This window comes from Rhinatrema bivittatum, chromosome 2 (assembly GCF_901001135.1).
Source record: "Rhinatrema bivittatum chromosome 2, aRhiBiv1.1, whole genome shotgun sequence".
NCBI classification, from domain to species: Eukaryota; Metazoa; Chordata; class Amphibia; order Gymnophiona; family Rhinatrematidae; genus Rhinatrema; species Rhinatrema bivittatum.
In genome coordinates this window covers 12,254,446-12,272,564 of record NC_042616.1, presented here as the reverse complement: position 1 = coordinate 12,272,564, position 18,119 = coordinate 12,254,446, and the positions used below count along the sequence as shown (strand labels likewise).

At 44.8% G+C, this 18,119-nt stretch overlaps 1 protein-coding gene and 1 long non-coding RNA gene across 2 annotated transcripts in view; both read left to right on the top strand.

Annotated features, from left to right (window-relative positions):
• Window positions 1-2,450, top strand: part of LOC115083554 — a 100,410-nt gene extending 97,960 nt beyond the window's left edge. The window contains exon 4 of the long non-coding RNA XR_003854354.1: window positions 1,717-2,450. This is a non-coding gene — a long non-coding RNA (uncharacterized LOC115083554). The remainder of the gene's footprint in view (window positions 1-1,716) is intronic.
• A 3,169-nt stretch (window positions 2,451-5,619) lies between these two features.
• Window positions 5,620-14,864, top strand: LOC115083553 (zinc finger protein 585A-like). Its single transcript, XM_029587443.1, is given in 3 exon segments — window positions 5,620-5,673; window positions 11,737-14,570; window positions 14,572-14,864. Coding segments are annotated over 3 exon segments (3,138 nt in total). The 5' UTR covers window positions 5,620-5,633; the 3' UTR covers window positions 14,836-14,864.
• Window positions 14,865-18,119: the final 3,255 nt, after the last annotated feature.

Genomic DNA, 18,119 nt, shown 5'->3' with positions numbered 1-18,119 from the left:
GAACACTATAAATATAATATGAAAGGGAGTAGTGAAAAATGGAGTTGTAACTTAGAGATGGCATATGGAGGGAGTGAAGGCGATACCACAGAGTAGCGGTTAAATAAAGGTGTATTAAAGGTACAGGGTAGTTGTACGGAGCGAGACAGAATTGGTGCATAAAGAAAAGGTATTAGGTGAATAAACGAAGGGTAAATATAGGGTGTAGAAATACATGTAGGTATCATGTATAGGCTTGAGTGAATAACCATGTCTTCTTGAGTTTTTGCTTGAATATCTTAGGAGACAACTCAAGACGTAGTTCCGTGGGCATAGTGTTCCATAACATGGGGCCAGATAAGGAAAGAGCTCGGGCTTTGGTAGATGCATGGTTAAATAGTTTGGGCGAGGGGGTCTGTAAGGTGGCGAGGTATGGATTTCTAATTGGTCTGTTAGATGTCTGAAATTGTAATGAGTTATTAAACCATTTCATTTCGGGATTGTGGAGGGCTTTATGAATGAGTGATAGTGTCTTGTATTGTATGCGAGATTGAATAGGGAGCAAATGTAACCCTTTCAAAATAGGGGTAATATGTTCCTTTGAGGTAATATTGGTAAGGATACGAGCTGCAGTATTTTGCAGGATTTGTAGAGGGTGGATGGAGTTTTTGGGTAGGCCTAATAGAAGTGAATTACAATAGTCAATTTTGGAAAATATCATAGCTTGTAGAACTGTGCGGAAGTCAGAAAGGTGAAGTAAAGATTTAAGTTTTTTGAGTGTATGTATCTTGAAAAACACTCTCTGAGTATTGCGTTAATAAATTTTTTGAGTGTCATTTGATCGTCAAGTATGACTCCAGGTCTCGGACTTGGTGGGAGAATTGCATGTGTGGAAAAGTTATGAGTGTTGTAGGAGTGGTATGTAGGGGTGTGGGAGAAGATATAATCATGAGTTTCGTTTTTGTGGTATTAAGTGCAAGTTGTATGGTATTTAAGAGGTTGTTGATGGAAGCGAGAGTGGTATCCCAAATTTCAAGGGCTTTAGGTATTGAGTCAGATATCGGAATGAGGATTTGTACATCATCAGCATACAAAACGTGTGGAAGCTTAAGGTTGGAGAGGAGATGGCAGAGGGGTAATAGATAAATGTTAAATAAAGTAGATGATAGTGAGGAGCCTTGAGGGACTCCTTGCATAAGGGGAATTTCCTTAGATATGTGGTTGCCAATTTTGACTTTGTAATTTTGGTTGGAAAGGTAAGAGCTAAACCAATTATGTTCAAAGTTAATCCAGTATACTCAAGTGTAATCAAGTATCAAGCAACACATATCCACCCTGGCTTTTCGAGGAGAATACTAAAGAGCTAAGCACGCTGCACGGGTTTATGCAGGCTGACGTCAGCTTTGAAATCTGACTCCGTCTCCCATCTGCTATCAGGAAAGCACAATACCCATTGGTCCTGAGTCCATCTGTCTACACTAAGGAAAACGAAATTATCAGGTAAGTAACTTCTCCATTACAAAAAGTTCATTATACAGCTGCTTTAGGGCAGCCTACCTCATTTCTGGTTTTGTTATTTCATAGATAGGATTGTTGCTATGTGAGTTTTGGGAGTTAGCGCTGTTTAAATGGGATGGGTTTGATACAAAGGTGCTGAGAGGGTTTTCTGTTAATTCACAAAGTGCCCGGTACAGGATGGAATTAACTCTCCAAATTCTCTCTTTCTCGTGTCCTCAGCCCGACCTGTCTCTGATGCTGACTACATCGAATAGAAAGGGAAAGTCTAAATCTTGCCCGTCTCTTATGGATGTTCCTGTCGAGCCGATGGATGGCTTTATGGGTTCTGGGACTTCAGTGGAGCCAGATCCCTCCTCGATGCAGCCTCTGGCAGAGCCCCCAGGCTCAGAGGAGGGGGCAGGGCTGGCTCTGGATCCACTGCAGCCCAGGACTTTGGTTGTGGGGCGGCCGGAGGCAACAATGAGCAGCAAGTTGGGAAGGACTGAAGAGGAAATCTCCTCAGTGACCCGGGAGAAGAAAATCTCTGCTCATGCTAAGCGGCTGCAGGCGCTGGAGAACAAGGTGGGAAATGTACTCATTAATTCTCCTGTGTCCATTCAGGATAAAGTTTGTTAGAAGAAAAATAAAGAATATGGAAAATGTTGCCAAAAGAGAAATATTTTAGAATTATCAACTTTCCCAAGAGGTAATATTTCACCAGGGGAGACGATTAATCATTATTTAGGGGAGGCTCTGCAAATATCTAAGGAATCTCTTCCTCCAATTAAGAACATTTCTTTTCTAATGAAAATTAAATGTATAAAGATCTTCTGTCTCTTGTTGCTGGTCCACAAATTTCAAGGAAGAAGAAGTTGAATCCAAAAACTAATTTTCTAAACCTTGGTCATTTTTAGTGTTCAGTTCTCAGCCAGGTCACGTCTATACCTCTCCCTCCCCCGCTTGTATTTATTTATTTTGTTTATATTATTGTATATACCGTTATTCTGATAACAGTTCACAGTATAAATATAAATAAAATCAATTAAAAATTATAAATGATTAAAAACAAAACATTAAATTCAATATAAATGTTACAACATAAATAGTAAAAACATCTATGGATAATAAACTAAAATGAACAACAAAGTCAATTTAAAAAACAAATTTCCTAGCGTGTAGCTGGATGGACCCAGGACCAATGGGTGATGCTCCCCTGCCAGCAGATGGAGACGGAGTCAGATTTCAAAGCTGATGTCATCCTAGATACACCCCTGCAGTGACCTCAGCCATCCAGTGTCTCTCCGTCTCCCAGCAGTTGTGCAGGTGCTATCCCCGTACCAATTGAAGAAAGATCGAGCCCCGTTCTCCTGTGGTGATACCTAAAGGTCCCTCCCCCAGTTGAGAAATCCTGAGGCGATTTCCGAGATCCCTCAGAGATTGCCTTGGTCCAGTAGCTGGTTCCTGGCGTGGACTTTGCTGCTGAAGCAGCTGAAAGGAGGCGGGTGCAGGAAGCTGAGTGCGGCGGTGAAGGCCTTAGCCCTCTCCCCCCACAGCCAGAGACCGTCTCTGTACTCAGTCGGTAAGCGCTGAGCCCGGGTAAGTAGAGAAGAACTCCTCTGTATTAGGATTAGTTCGTGTCTGGGCCCTGGGCCGAGGTGAGAGATGGTACCGCCCACAGGGAGAGCCCTGTGAGCCTCCCCATCACAGTGACGTCAGACACAGTATCAGGCTAGAGTCTGTATTAAAGAGAAAGGGTGACACAACCTGCAGAGCGGGGGGTGTCAGAGAGAAGGTCTCAGAGACACCGGGTCCATGGATAGGAGAATACCCCGAGTGGATACCTCCGTAATGTAGATGATGAGCTGCAGAGCGAGGTACACTGATGATGTCTTCAGTAGAGATGGTAGTGGTCCGCGGAGCAGGTACACCTGAAGCAGGTCCTCAGCTGAGTCACTAGTGGTCCGCAGAGCGGGGTCCACCAATGAGGTCCTTAGAAGAGATGGTAACGGTCCGCGGAGCAGGGTACACTGGAGAGGGTCCTCAGGGAGTGCTGAGTAGCTGGTCCCCGACAGAGCCAGGGCACGTGGCTGAGGCCCCTTTAATAGAGGGTGGGTAAGGGCCCACGGTGGACGCGGGGGGATACTCACTGCTGAAGATCCTCAGTAGAGCATGATAGTGATCCGGCGGAGCCGGGAACACCAGGTGAGGACCTCAGTAGGGATGGTAATGGTCCGCGAAGCGGGGTACACCAGAGGAATCCTCGGTAGCACAGGAAGGAGTCTGCGGAGCGTGGTACTCACGGAAGTGTGGCTTAAGGTTCCAGGGAAGCCCCGGGGAATGGGGCAGGCAGACGTCCCAAGCGAAAGGCCCTCCGAGGAGCGGATAGCCAAGATGAGGAGAGGGCCCCCGAGGAGTGGATACCCCAAGACGTCTACGCCTGGAAGCAGGAACTGGAATGGGACCTGAAAAAAAACCAGCACTTCCTCCAGCATCTCGCCATTGAATTCACATCTGAGGAATGCGAGAAGGTCTGCAGTGTCGGTGGAGTCCTCCGTTTGCAGGGCAGAATAACGATTTTACATCTTCTGCCCCTGCTCAGCCGTTTCTCCTTGCCGGTGCATTCTGCCAGTGAGAGTAAATTTGTTAGCTTGCAGGCCTTCTCCATCTCCTTTCCAGCTGGAAATATTAACTCTTCCCCCAGCCCTGTGAGGCTTCCCCTTTCTTTGCAAGCAGTAAAGATTCCCGAGAAGGCGCTTCCGCTGCCTGGGGCTTGCGCTACAGTTTTTTTCTTGCATTCACTGAGTTCCTTCAGTTTGTTTTACAAAATCTCAATTGGCTTGGCCAGAAGCTCGCTGGGTTTTTGTTTCTGAGTGACGAGGAAGATCGATGGCTTTAAGCTTTCGTGTGACAGAGCTTCATAGCTGAGTGGCGATATTGAGCCAGGGAGAGAGGGGGGAGCTCAAATTCCCCTCCCCCACTCTCCAGCGGCCGAAGCCCTGACCTCGTGTCGCTGCGCCCCACATGGGCGTCCGTCGGGCCGGAGAAAGGCAACGTCGGAGGAACCGCAGGGTAAGGTTCAGACCTTGGTTTGCGTTTTCTCCCCATCGCAGGTAAAATGCAGCAAGAAAAGAGACTCAAAGTAAACACGCCCGAGGGATCCAATGCCGAGCGAGTCTATCTTTGCAGCCATCTTGGATCCAACCCCAAGAAGGCGAGTTTTTAAACTGGATTTGAATATGGCCAGAGAGGGAGCAATACACACGGACTCAGGAAGTCTCTTCCAGGCACTCGGCAAAGCAGGGTGGAAAGCACAGAATTGAAAAGTGGTGGAGAAAGAGACAGATAAGGGCAACTTGCCTGATGAACAGCGATCACGAGGAAGGGAGAGAAAAGAAAGAAATGAGGAGCTGCAGAGTGAGGGGAGGGAGAGAAGCTTGAGCTGTAGGTGGAAGTGGACAGAGAGCCAATGTAGCGACCTGAGAAGATCACAGCGAGGTTAAAGGAAGAGAAGTCATGCAGCTGAATGTGGAAGAGATTGCAGGGGAGAAAAACGATTCAAAGAGCGAGTTACAGAAGTCTAAGCAGGAGGAGATAAGAGAGGGGAGGAGGGTTTTGGTGGCAGGCTCGAGGAGGAAGGGAGAGATTTAAGCAGAGTTATAGAGGAGGAACGGACTCACTTTAGCAGTGTTTGGATGTGCAGAAGGAGGGAACGGCATCAAAGATGACCGAAGGTTAGGGGCTGAGCAGTCAGGAGGATGAGAGCACAGCGAGCCCTCCTGATGTGACAGAATCAGATGTTCCTGAGGTTCTGGGTAATGCTCTGTGAGATCCTGGGTTTTATTATTCACTGATTTATCCAGGCAGAGACGTTTGATATTCTCTGTCTCTGGGATTAGACTTGTAAACCCCGAGGTCCAGAAAGGAAACTGACTCCAGGGGAACAAGTCTGGCAGTTCCTGGGGATGAGGGGTCCTGGTGTCCTCTCTTCCATGATAAAATGTTAAGAGGTTAAAGCCGCTGAGCCCCTCCTCGTGTCCCTGAGTGTTTCTGGTTTGTGTTTCAGGTGCCGGGTGACGTTTGAGGACATCGCTGTCTCTTTCTCCCAGGAGGAGTGGGAGTATTTAGATGAAGGGCAGAAGGAGCTTTACAGGGAGGTGATGAAGGAGAATTATGAGACCCTGAGCTCTCTAGGTCTAGGTAAGGACTGCATTATCTGCATTTCTAGTTTACACAGAGGATGTTTTACTAAACATCATTGGGTCAGCGCCTCACAGTAAATGTGCACACAGCCCTGGATTTCCCCCCTCTCTTGTGTAGGGAACAGGAAGGGCGGGATTGAGGCAGACAGAGCTGGAGTGAACCCCCTGATAAGAAATTGGCAGCTTATAACTGATGCTGTAAGAATGAAGCAGCCCGGTGTATCCCCAGAGCCCTCCGTCTCCTGCGGCATGGAGTATCTCCTTCTCTTTTCTGGGCCACTCTCCCACTCCCCACTACAGCAATAGCAATTTGGATCTCCCTCCCGGGATCTCAGATTCTGTCTGCAGGTAGTGGAACCTCCTCTTCTCTCCTTCCTACCTCTCCCCTGCTCCCTGCTCCCAGATCCTCCCCTCTTCTCCTTCCTCCTCTTCTCCTTCCTCCTCTTCCCCATCCTAGATTTCCAAACCTCCCCCTCTTTTTCAAACTTTCTAATCTCCTGTCCTTAATCCTCTCTCCTTATTCTCACCCCATCCCTGGCCTTCTCATACTCCTTCCCTCTCCCTCCCATCCCTGAGATCTCCTCCCTGTGCTGATACCTGAGATCCCTTTTCCTCAACCAGTAAAAGTGAGAGAATTTCTACAGACACAAGTAAGATTGGGAAACCTATTTTATTGTCTCAATATATTATAAGATTACTAGGGCTCCGGGAATCATTACGTCGCATCTGAACATCACCCAAAGCAGGAAGAGGGGCTACAGGCAGCAAAGGAGGGGCAAGGACACTCACAGCACGGGGGCAATCACTGCAGCCACGGCGCCATCAATGGAGCAGGTAGCAAGGGAGATAAACCTGAAGCACCAGGAGAAGAAAAGTGGTGGTGGGGATTTCCCAGATCCCCTCTGAATAAGAACATAAGACACTGCCATGCTGGGTCAGACCAAGGATCCATCAAGCCCAGCATCCTGTTTCCAACAGAGGCCAAACCAGGCCACAAGAACCTGGCAATTACCCAAACACCAAGAAGATCCAATGCTACTGATGCAATTAATAGCAGTGGCTATTCCCTAAGTAAACTTGATTAATTGCCGTTAATGGACTTCTCCTCCAAGAACTTATCCAATCCTTTTTTGAGCCCAGCTACACTAACTGCACTCACCACATCCTCTGGCAACAAATTCCAGAGCTTTATTGTGCGTTGAGTGAAAAAGAATAATCTATAATCACTGCTGAAGAGCCCTGCCTACCCGTGCACCCATTGCTCTTTCATTTTTCCCTAATAGTGAGGAATCCCTAATTCATGGAATTCCTCAAGAGGGAAATGTAGAGACAAGACCTGACCCTTGTAACAGTTTTGCAATGACCTATGACCTTTTGAGGCATAAGGGCTGCAAAACTGTGGAAACTTGTACTGTTCTTGTTCCTTTGCAGCAACTCAGGGAAACCTGGGATCTGGCAGAGGGCGGGTGCATGTGCCTGTGAATCACCGTGACCCCAAAGTTTTGTTTTATCTGTGGAAACCGTGCCTGAGAGCACCAAAGGGGAAACAGATGGGAGAAGTAAAGCTATTTGTAGAACGAAGGGAAATGTGTGTCCTGGCGGTCAGAAGGATGACTGCTGACTGCATGCAGAGGGCTTGAGGTCAGAGAGAGAGAAAAACCTGTATATAAGGGGTGGTTGGAGCCCTGGACACTGGGAGAAGGCCTGCACTCTCTCAGCAGGTACATTGCGTTGTACCCTTCTCCCCAGGAAGACGACCATTCTTACAGTTATACTGGAATACTTATAACCTATTTACATAGAATGAAACTTATGCTTACTGTTGTGATTCAATACTAATAAAAGATGAATTATCTGTAAAATTCTAAAAAGAAAAAGTCTTCCTTGTGAGATTCCTGAGACTTATATTACAGAAAGGGATCCAGGAGAGAAGCCTCCCCCGAAGGTTTAGCCACAGCAAGCAGTCTGATCTAAAATAAAGATAATTAGGGAACTGAAACCCTTTGGAAGAAGGAACAGTAAGGCTGAGGCTAAACAATTGTACAGCTTAAAGGCAGTGGGTGCAGGAGGCCGAAAGCGGTGGTGTCTGTACTCACCGGTAAGGGCTGAGCTCAGGTGAGTTTAAAAAAAATACAAATAATAAAAAATGTAGTGATGACAGAGGGCTCTGCAGGACTTCCTCCGGTCTCCGTGCTTGGTGCGCCGTTCCGGCGTTTGTTCCCATCTCCCGGTGGTGTTAGGCAGAACTTGGCAGGTTGAGGTGGCTACCGGTGGGCTAGGCCCCACTGCAAGGCTTGTTTCTTGCACGCCGCATGGAAGGCCGCAGGCTGCATTTTTGCCCGCTTTTGTGCCTGCTTTACTGCCCTCTAGTGGAACGTTGGTGCTTCTAGTGCGTCTGGCTCTGCACATGTGCTGTGCGCCCAGTTCTGGAAGCGACATTTGCACGCACAAGGTTTTCCGTTTGGTGGTGCGCACAGTTTGTGTTTGTGGCTCGTACTATAGAGTTTTTTTTTCAGGGTTTGCAATCCTTTCTTCAGGCACAGTCCTCAGCTTCGCCCAATCCTGCCAGGTCGGACCCTCACCCTCCCTCTTCCAGTTCTATGTTTAAGTGCCGGAGCTCGTCTCAGTTTGCTGAGGGTGTTCCCGACAGGAACCTGGATGGCACTGATGATGAGGCAGACCCTGGAACCGTATTGAACCATGTTGCCTTTTTTACATAGAGATGAACTGCCGGCCCTGATTTCCCAGACATTAAAGATGCCGAGTGTTCTTGGTGCGGATTCCATGTCTGAACCGAAGAAGAATCCTATTTTGTCTTCCTTGCATAAAGCCTCTTGTTTTTTCCCTGTTATGGATGCCATTCAGGGGTAACTTGCTGGTGTGGTGGTTACTGCCCTTAACCAACAAGCCTTCATACTGTTGATGCAACTCATTATTGCTCTCTGCTTTAACAGCAAGAGGAAAAGGGGACAGCAACCCAACAAGCACATGACTGACTTTTACGGGCTGGGAAACCAAGCCTGGGGGTAACTTGCTGATGTGGCTGTTACTACCCTTAACTGATAAGCGTTATACTTGTGATGTAACTCCAACATTGCTCTCTGCTTCAACACAAGGGATAACAAAGAATTGAACAACGAGGGCCCTGAGTTTAGCAGTTTGGGAAACTAAGTGTGGGGTAACTTGTATGCCACGGCAGTTGCCACCTCCTGATGATCCCTTTTATGGGGGAAACCTGTATGGCGCGGCTGGTGCTACCATAAGCTTGATGGGCAGCCTGGATGGATCATTTGGTCCTTTTCTGCCGTCATTTCTATGTTTCTATGATTGATCTTGAATAGGGCGCCGCAGAGGCAAATTTTAAAGGGTGTCGTACATTGGAACGCCTGTATCTCCTGGATCCAGCGGCGAGAGAGCGTTTATTTTCCCAACATGGATGCGCTTGTCTGTGCCATCTCTAATCAGATGATTATCTCTGTGGAGGGAGGAGTGGCCTTGAAGGTTGAGCATGATAGGGGCTTGAGGCTATCCTTAAGCAGGCCTTTGAAGCAGTGGTGATGACTTACAGATTGCTTCCTGTTACGCCTTAGTGGCACGATCTTGTCTGCTCCTCTCTCAGGAAGTTGATGATTCTGGAGTGAATTCCAGAACGGTTATGGATCTCTCTGCCCTCTTTTTAGCAGATGCGGGCTGTGAATTGGTCCGTACCTCGGCCAGAGGAGAAGGTTTAGTGTCCTTGGCGAATGTGCATCTCTGGAGGTTCTTTGGGAATGGTTCTCTGTTCCCACCACAGCGGTGATTTCTTTGATTTTGGTATTTCAGCAGGAAGGTTTGACTAACGGGCTGGTGCTAAGTACGCTGAAGTTAGAAGTTGCAGCTTTGGCTTGGTATAGGGGTCGAGTTCAAGGGAGACCTTTTTCCATCGCATCCAGAAGTGTCTAGATTTTCTAAGGGTGTTAAGCCTGTTTGACTGCCACTATGGACACTTGTATGCTTTAGTACCTGACCTTGGTGCTGACCTTCTTGGCAGGCCCCACATTTCTTCCTCTTCGGTAGTTTCCCGTTTCTGGTGCTTACACTGGACAGAGTATAGGTTAGGACTGTACCTTCCTTCATGTCCAAGGTGGTACCTGACTTTTTCTTTCAATCTGTCCATATTGTTGCCCTCGTTGGATGGAGCGGTGGATGTGGCATCCCTTGGATGTGCGGAGACATCTGTTGCATTAACTTAGGGTTACTGAGACCTTGCGGAGAACAGATCGTCTCTTCGTACTTCATGAGAAACAGCTTCTCGTACCACAGTGGCAGTTTGGATTAAAGATGGGATTACAGCGGCGTAGGTGGATGTGGATCTGCCATTACCCAGGCTAATTAGGGCTCGTTCGACAGTGCAAACGGTATTTATTTATTTAGATTTATATTCCGCTTTTTGCACTTTATTCAGCACTTCAAAGTGGATTACATTTAGGAACTGGTACCTTGGACAGAGGTATAGTTTGTTTCTTTGTTGAAGATTTGCCTAGCAGTGACGTTGTCTTGGTTATATCCCTTCTCCAAGCATTACTGTATGGTGGTGAGGGTTCGAGAAGTTGCGTCTTTTGCTGGAGCAGGTGTTGAGAGAACATGAGCAGCCTCCTCCCTTACGAGGAAGTAGCTTTGGTACATCCCACTTGTGTGGACTGGCCTGCCTGGATGCAGAGGAAGGTGAAATTACTACTTACCTGATAATTTCCTTTCCTCTCTGAGAGGCAGGCCAAGCCACAATCCTGCCCTGAGCTGCCTCTACAGGACTGTACTGATTTTTCTATTTCCCCTTTCTCAGGGACATTATTTGAGGTAGAATTCGTAGGCCTATGCAGATCTTCGGGTTGTCTAAGGGCCTTGTAAGTGTTTGCCGCCTTTGTCTGTTACGGCTTCTGCATTTCCTTCTCGTCTGAGCCCAGTGCTTTGCTCGCTGGAAGAAAAAAAAGAAGTGAATGAGTGGGGGAGGAAGTGTTTTTAACTCCGGACTTACAGTTCTAGTGTTAATTAGTTGCCACAGTTGGCTTTTGCAGAATACTGGAACACTGACGTCAGTACAGGGCTATATGAGGGTGACATCAGCGAGTCAGTTGGTTTCTGTCTCCATCTGCTGGTAGGTGTGCATAACCCACTTATGTGGACAGGCTTGCTTGTCCTAGAGGAGAGAAAATTATCAGCTGAGTAGTAATTTCACCTTCCTGGGTTTTTTAATTCTGGATGTCTGACTCCTGTGTGGGAGTAGTGGGGTGGATATACAGGATGCTGCAAAGTTGGGGAAATTGGGTGTCTGAGTTACAGATCTTGTTCTACCAGAGCCCACTGTAACCCATTTATTCCTGGGTTTCTGAATCTGCTGGGAGAGGCAATCTGGATGTACAATCTATTTTGCCCTCTACTGTTGATGATTGCATCAAGTTAGGGATTGGTCTGCCTCACTCTAGCCTGCGAGCCTTGCAGACGCTCCAAACATCCACAGCCCGTTTAGTTATAAGAAGCTTTCCTTGGGATCATGCAACTCTACTGCTGTGTGAATTACTTCAGTTGCTGCTGTAGCAGTAGATTAAATTTAAAATTTTAACCCTTGTTTTTAGATCGCTGAAGGTTAATGGTCCATGATTATTATTTTAACTTGTTATTATAATGTTTAGTTTGGCAGATCCACTATAAGCAGATTATAAATGTTATTAAATAAATAAAAAGATAAGCCCAGAGGAACCAGACCTATAGGAATCCTAAAGGAGGGACCTGTGTGATCTCCAAAGTTCCTATATTGCATCAGCTTTCTTTCTGCATCCTACGCAGTATGGTAGAGAGAACTCATTGATTTTCTTAACTTCTCTGAATATTTCTATAAAGACAGCTTAGATAAGTTTTCATAGGCATCACATAAAGCTTTCTGCTAAGTCATAGAATTCTTTAATATCAGAGATACCATGTGTTGAGACGTTCAGAAGGATCAAATAATCATCTCAGGTTATTGGTAGCTTTCCATGCCATTGTCACTTACACATGATTAATTCCTTCTTTTTATATCCAGCAGACAATGAGGTCATACAGAAAGAGAAGAGGGAGGAGAATCGAGAAGAACACCCTATAGTATTAGCACTTACACCAAGACAATCAGGAAATGTCTGTGAGAATCTTGCCCAGAGGATTGAGGGGGGAGACATTAGCCAAAGACAGAAGGAATCAGAGAAGAAGGAGCAAGACTCTGCAGGAGACTCACCGGATGGAGTCACTGCTTGTGAGAGAAGTGACAGGGAGTTCACAGACATTCCTGAGCACCAGAGACATCTGAGAAGAGAGAATCCCTTCCAAAGTAATAACAGTGATCAAATAACTTCTGACTTCCAGCAGAAAGAGGAGGAAGGGAAGAAATCCTTTCACTGTGACACCTGTGGGAAAAACTTTAATAGAAAGTGTCATTTTGTGTTGCACCAGAGAAATCACCCAGGAGCAAGACCTTTTCCATGCAAACAGAAGTTATCTCTGAAATTACACCAGAGAATCCACACTGAAGGGAGCACTTTCACTTGTATCGAATGCAAGAAAACCTTTTCTTGCAGGGAATCCTTATTAATATACCAAAGAACGCACACAGGTAAGAGACCCTCTCATTGCCCTCAAGATGGAGAATCTTACAGTTCTGAGTTCTCTTCATTACATCATCAGAAAATGGAGATCGAAGAGAGAACATTTTCATGTTCTGAAAGTGGAGAAAACATTCAAATGCAAGACCTAATAATAAACCAAGCAATACAGAGAGAAGAATTATTCATTAGTACTGATGGTGACAGAAACTTCAATCAGAAAGGAAACTTCACAAGACAACGAAAATTCCAACCAGGAGAGAGAGCATTTTCAAGTAATGAATGCAATAAAAGTTTATGTGAGGGGGAAGTCATTTTAAGAGGCAGAAAAAAACTTACTGGTGAAAGACCATTGTCTTGCATTCAGTCTGAAAAAAGCATCCGTGGTAAGGCAGTTGACTCTGAACAGAAGAAAATCCCCAAAGTAGAAAGTCAATTTATATGCACTGTGTGTGGTAAAAGCTTCAGCCAAAAGTGCAATCTCATTATCCACCAGCGAATCCACACCGGAGAAAAAACATTTAAATGTATTGAATGTGGTAAAAGCTTCAGTCGGAAGATATCTCTCATATTGCATCAGAGAATTCATACAGGAGAAAAACCTTTTGAATGTATTGAATGTGGTAAAAGCTTCAGTCGGAAGATATCTCTCAAATTGCATGAAAGAGTCCATACAAGAGAGAAACCATTTAAGTGTACTGAATGTGGTAAAAGCTTTAATTGGAAGCCATCTTTCATGCAGCACCAGAGAATCCATACTGGAGAGCAACCATTTAAATGTACTGAATGTGGTAAAGGCTTTCATTGGAAGCTATCTTTCATGCGGCATCAGAGAATCCATAGTGGAGAGCAACCATTTAAATGTACTGAATGTGGTAAAGGCTTCAGCGACCAACAAGCTCTTACAGTGCACCAGAGAATCCATACTGGAGAGAAACCATTTAAATGTACTGAATGTGGTAAAAGCTTCAGCGAGCAAAAAGCTCTTACAGTGCACCAGAGAATCCATACTGGAGAGAAACCATTTAAATGTACTGAATGTGGTAAAGGCTTCAGATCCAAGGCATGTCTTACATTGCATCAGAGAATCCATACTGGAGAAAAACGATTTAAATGTCCTGAATGTGGTAAAAGCTTTAGTAGGAAGACAAATCTCATGCAACATCAGATAATCCATAGTGGAGAGAAACCATTTAAATGTACTGAATGTGGTAAAAGCTTTAATTGGAAGCCATCTTTCATGCAGCATCAGAGAATCCATACTGGCGAAAAACGATTTAAATGTACTGAATCTGGGAAAGGCTTCAGTGACCAAACATATCTTACAGTGCATCAGAGAACGCATACTGGAGAGAAACCGTTTAAATGTACTGAATGTGGTAAAAGCTTTAATTGGAAGACATCTTTCATGCGGCATCAGAGAATCCATACTGGAGAAAAACCATTTAAATGTACTGAATGTGGTAAAAGCTTCAGTCGGAAGACATCTCTCATATTGCATCAGAGAATCCATACTGGAGAAAAACCATTTAAATGTACTGAATGTGGTAAAAGCTTTAATTGGAAGCCATCTTTCATGAAGCATCAGATAATCCATACTGGAGAAAAACCATTTAAATGTACTGAATGTGGTAAAGGCTTCAGAGACCAAAAAGCTCTTACAGTGCACCAGAGAATCCATACTGGAGAGAAACCATTTAAATGTACTGAATGTGGTAAAGGCTTCAGATCCAAAGCATGTCTTACATTGCATCAGAGAATCCATACAGGAGAAAAACCATTTACTTGTACTGAATGTGGTAAAAGCTTTAGTAGGAAGACACATCTCATGCAGCATCAGATAATCCATACTGGAGAAAAACAATTTAAATGTAGTGAATGTGGTAAAAGCTTTTGTCAGATGGGATCGCTCATGCAGCATCAGATAATCCATACTGGAGAAAAACCATTTAAATGTACTGAATGTGGTAAAGGCTTTTGTCAGAAGCGATCTCTCATGCAGCATCAGAGAATCCATACTGGAGAAAAACCATTTAAATGTACTGAATGTGGGAAAGGCTTCAGTGACAAAACATATCTTACAATGCATCAGAGAACGCATACTGGAGAGAAACCGTTTAAATGTACTGAATGTGGTAAAAGCTTTAGTCGAAAGCACTCTCTCATGCTGCATCAGAGAGTCCATACAGGAGAAAAACCTTTTAAATTTATTGAATGTAATAAAAGTTTTAGTCAGAAGACGTCTCTCAAGCAGCATCAGAGAATCCATACTGGAGGAAATTCATTTAAATGTACTGAAGGTGGGGAAACAAGTCATTCTTGCAAATTGGACAGATAATTACCCCCCTAACTATGACAATTGGTTCCAGAAAATGATTCGCCTTTGCTGTATGGAGCACGCTATTATTAAGCCAGAGTCACCAAAGAGATCTGTGCAGACTAAGCTCATATGGGCAGCGTTTACAAAATATTTAACTCCACGCATTGGAAATTATCGAGATCCATGGGCTTTGGAAAAGATGACATACAACTGCCAGACGATGCAATGAGCCTTCTTCACCAGCGGACAAGTTTATTACGCAGAGAACACGACATAAGGATCTTGGAATACTGGCATAAAGACATTTATACTTGTTAATCCCGTGTACAGTGGGTGGGTAGAGGGGGGAGGGGGGGGAAATAGGGAGGGCTGGAGTTTTTTGAAGGGGAAGGGGGAGGTTAAAATTCTAGGTTTTGCTTGTTCAATATCATTCATTGTTGTATAACACTACTTTTATTTCTTTGAGAGTTGTGCTTTGTAAATCTTTGAAAAACCTAATAAAGAAAGTTTAAAAAAAAATAAATGTACTGAATGTGGTAAAAGCTTTAGTCAGAAGACATCACTCATGCAGCATCAGAAAATTCATACTGGAGGAAAATCAAGTTAATGTACTGTGTCTGGTAAAACTTCAGTAGAAAGGAAGACTTTGCAAGCCACCAGAAAAGTTGCACAGGAGTCAAATTCAGTTAATATGCTTTCATATAGTTTTGGAATTGAAGACTGGCCTAATAAAGATATTAAAATGCTGGATGCAAGAACAATAAAACTTCTCCATTTCCATCACATAAGCTATAAGAATCAGGGAGGTTGATATTCAGATGTCAGAAAACTGGATAATTAGGACTTATCCATCTATCTTACTGCTACTGAATATCCAGTTATGTTCAATGGCTGAGTAAGTTATGGGTGGGCAGTGGGTGGATCGGAGCAGTGCTACTTAGCTGAATATGTTATTCAGCTAAGTAGCGATTTTGGCAACATGGGGGTTTTGCATGATTTGTAGTTTATTTTTTTGCCATGTGACACTTTTCCCCAGAGAGCTCATTCCCTGTGTGCTGGCTTGCAGGTAGTGTTTGACCGCTGCACTGTAGTTCAGGCAGAGGCTTTGGATGCTGCCTTGACTGAAGGTGGCTTGATCAGCATTCACATCCCAGCAGCCCTGAGTAGATGTAACACTAAAACACACCCTGCAGTGCCATTGGCCAGAAAGCTCACTATTAATACTGTGTTTCCTGATTGGCCCTGGAGACAGAGAACTTACCCTGAGGGTTCTGGAACTCTCCAGCCTCAGCTAGCAGTGAAGAGGAAGATCTCTGTGCTGAGGCCCTGTTCAGTTTCTGTGGACCCGTTCCAAACAAACGAGAGTGGACAGCCTTTTTCCTGACCTCCCCAGCTAAGTATTGAAAATGTTCAGTTAACTTTTGCAGTATCGTCCTTTTTTGCCTATTTCTGTTTACAGTTTAAATCTTTTATCTGGTCACTGTTCCTACTTTTTCTTAATAAACGTATTGGTTTGTTAGCTCTCCCTGTCTTGAACTAATGATCCCAATAATCTGTAATGATGGTCTGGGGGTGTATTTCTAGGAACTGTGTGACCCTTGTTGTGAGGGGCCTCAGTGTCCCTAGAAACCACCAGGGGATAGCTTGTGGGTGGGCAATTTGCCAAGAGGCAAGCAGGAATTCAGGTGGCAGGTACCAGTATAAGAACATAAGAAATTGCCATGCTGGTGTAGGCTGGCCTGGGCAGTGCTTGGCGGGATCTTCCAAGTGACCACAGGGTTACCCTGAGTGAATGTTAGGGATGGCAAGTGGCGTTACACAATAGACCTGTTTTTTTTCTGGTGGCAAAGGTGACATCAGGCTCAGTGCGTGGGGTGAGTGTCATCACTCATTGAGTGGTTCAGAGTGTTTTTTGCTCTGCAACTTCCATACACAGAGCATAGTGAACGAGTGCAGCAGTAACAGGGTCCCTTTCCCCATTCAGCTTTGTGGGCAGGGTTAGGAGTGTTACGTTCTGTGTGTGTTGAACTAGAAAGTGGGCCCTTAGACTGTGGCAAGAGTTGACTCCACCCACAGGGAGGAGCCTTGTGGGGACTCACCACAGCAGGATCGTAGGGCAGTTATTGGGGAGGCTACGAGTGTCTATATAACGGAAGGATTGTCATTATGTATATATGGGGTATGGTGTATCTTGTGCTTTGTACAGTGGGTGACAGAATCGCGTTCTACGTAATTTGCCGCTAATATGGGAGAACTCAAAATATGTTCTTGGAATGTTAAAGGTCTAAATACCCAACGTAAGAGAAAATGCCTACTACAAGATGCAATCTGGGATCGGGTAGATATCCTGTTATGCCAGGAAACACATTTGAGGAAAAAAAATAAAATATTAATGATCTCCACCCATTTTCCCAATCAATATTTCTCAGCGGTGGGGTAACGATCCTTTTTGCTAAATCTGTTACTGTGAACGTACTCTCGGTTGTGCGTGATACCGAGGGTAGATACCTTATCCTTAAATTTATGTTGGGCTCGGCCATATATACATTGATTAACGTGTATGCACCAAATTCTGGGCAAGGGCCATTCTTGATACAACTATCCAATACTATGAAGCAATGAGTGAGGGCAAACTCCTAATTGGAGGCGATTTTAATTTGACTAGATATCCGTTCCTAGATTCTAGTAAGGGACCTGGTGATTATTCGAGAGCTCACAGAAAGGGATTAAAATTCCTCCTGCAAGAATGGAACTTAATTGACGCATGGCATTTTATTCTAAGGTGCACCAGTCTTATTCCCGGATTGACTGTTTCTTAGTTAACAAAGCCCTGATGAATAAAGTACAGGATATGGGGATAGAGCCCATAACCTGGTCAGACCATGCAGCCATCTGGAACACACTAAAGGGCTTGGGGGTTCAATCTGGGGATTGATATTGGAGACTTAATGAAAGCCTTCTAAACAATCAAGAATATTGTGACGTTTTGGAACAGGAAATGACACAATGTTTACAGGAAAACATTAGGGAAGATGTAACAGCAGCTACAGTTTGGGAATGCTTTAAAACGGTGGCTCGGGGTAAACTGAAAGCAAGGGTATCATATTTGCAGAAAAAAACAAATGAAAAACGTTTAAGTATACTACAAAGAATTGGTAAATTAGAAACTGGACACAAGCGGGGAGTAGACTTTAGAACGGGCCATTCCCTGTACGTACCAGGATCAGTCCAGACGGTGGGTTATGTCCCCCGTCCAGCAGAGGGAGTCAGACCAAACTTCTAGGGGAGGAGCTACATACGCCCATATCTCAGGTCTCGTAGCCCAGTAGTGTTCTGACTCCAGCAGAAGGAGCAGGGGAATTCCAGTTCCCCTTGTTTTCAATAGCTTGGTGGAGTTTTCTTGTCTCACCTAGGCTACTGTTTTTGCTTTCTCTTACCTTATTTTCTAAGGGATCAAGCTGACAAAAAAAAACAACAGAAAAGTAAAATTTTGAAAGGGGGCTGGTTGTAGTT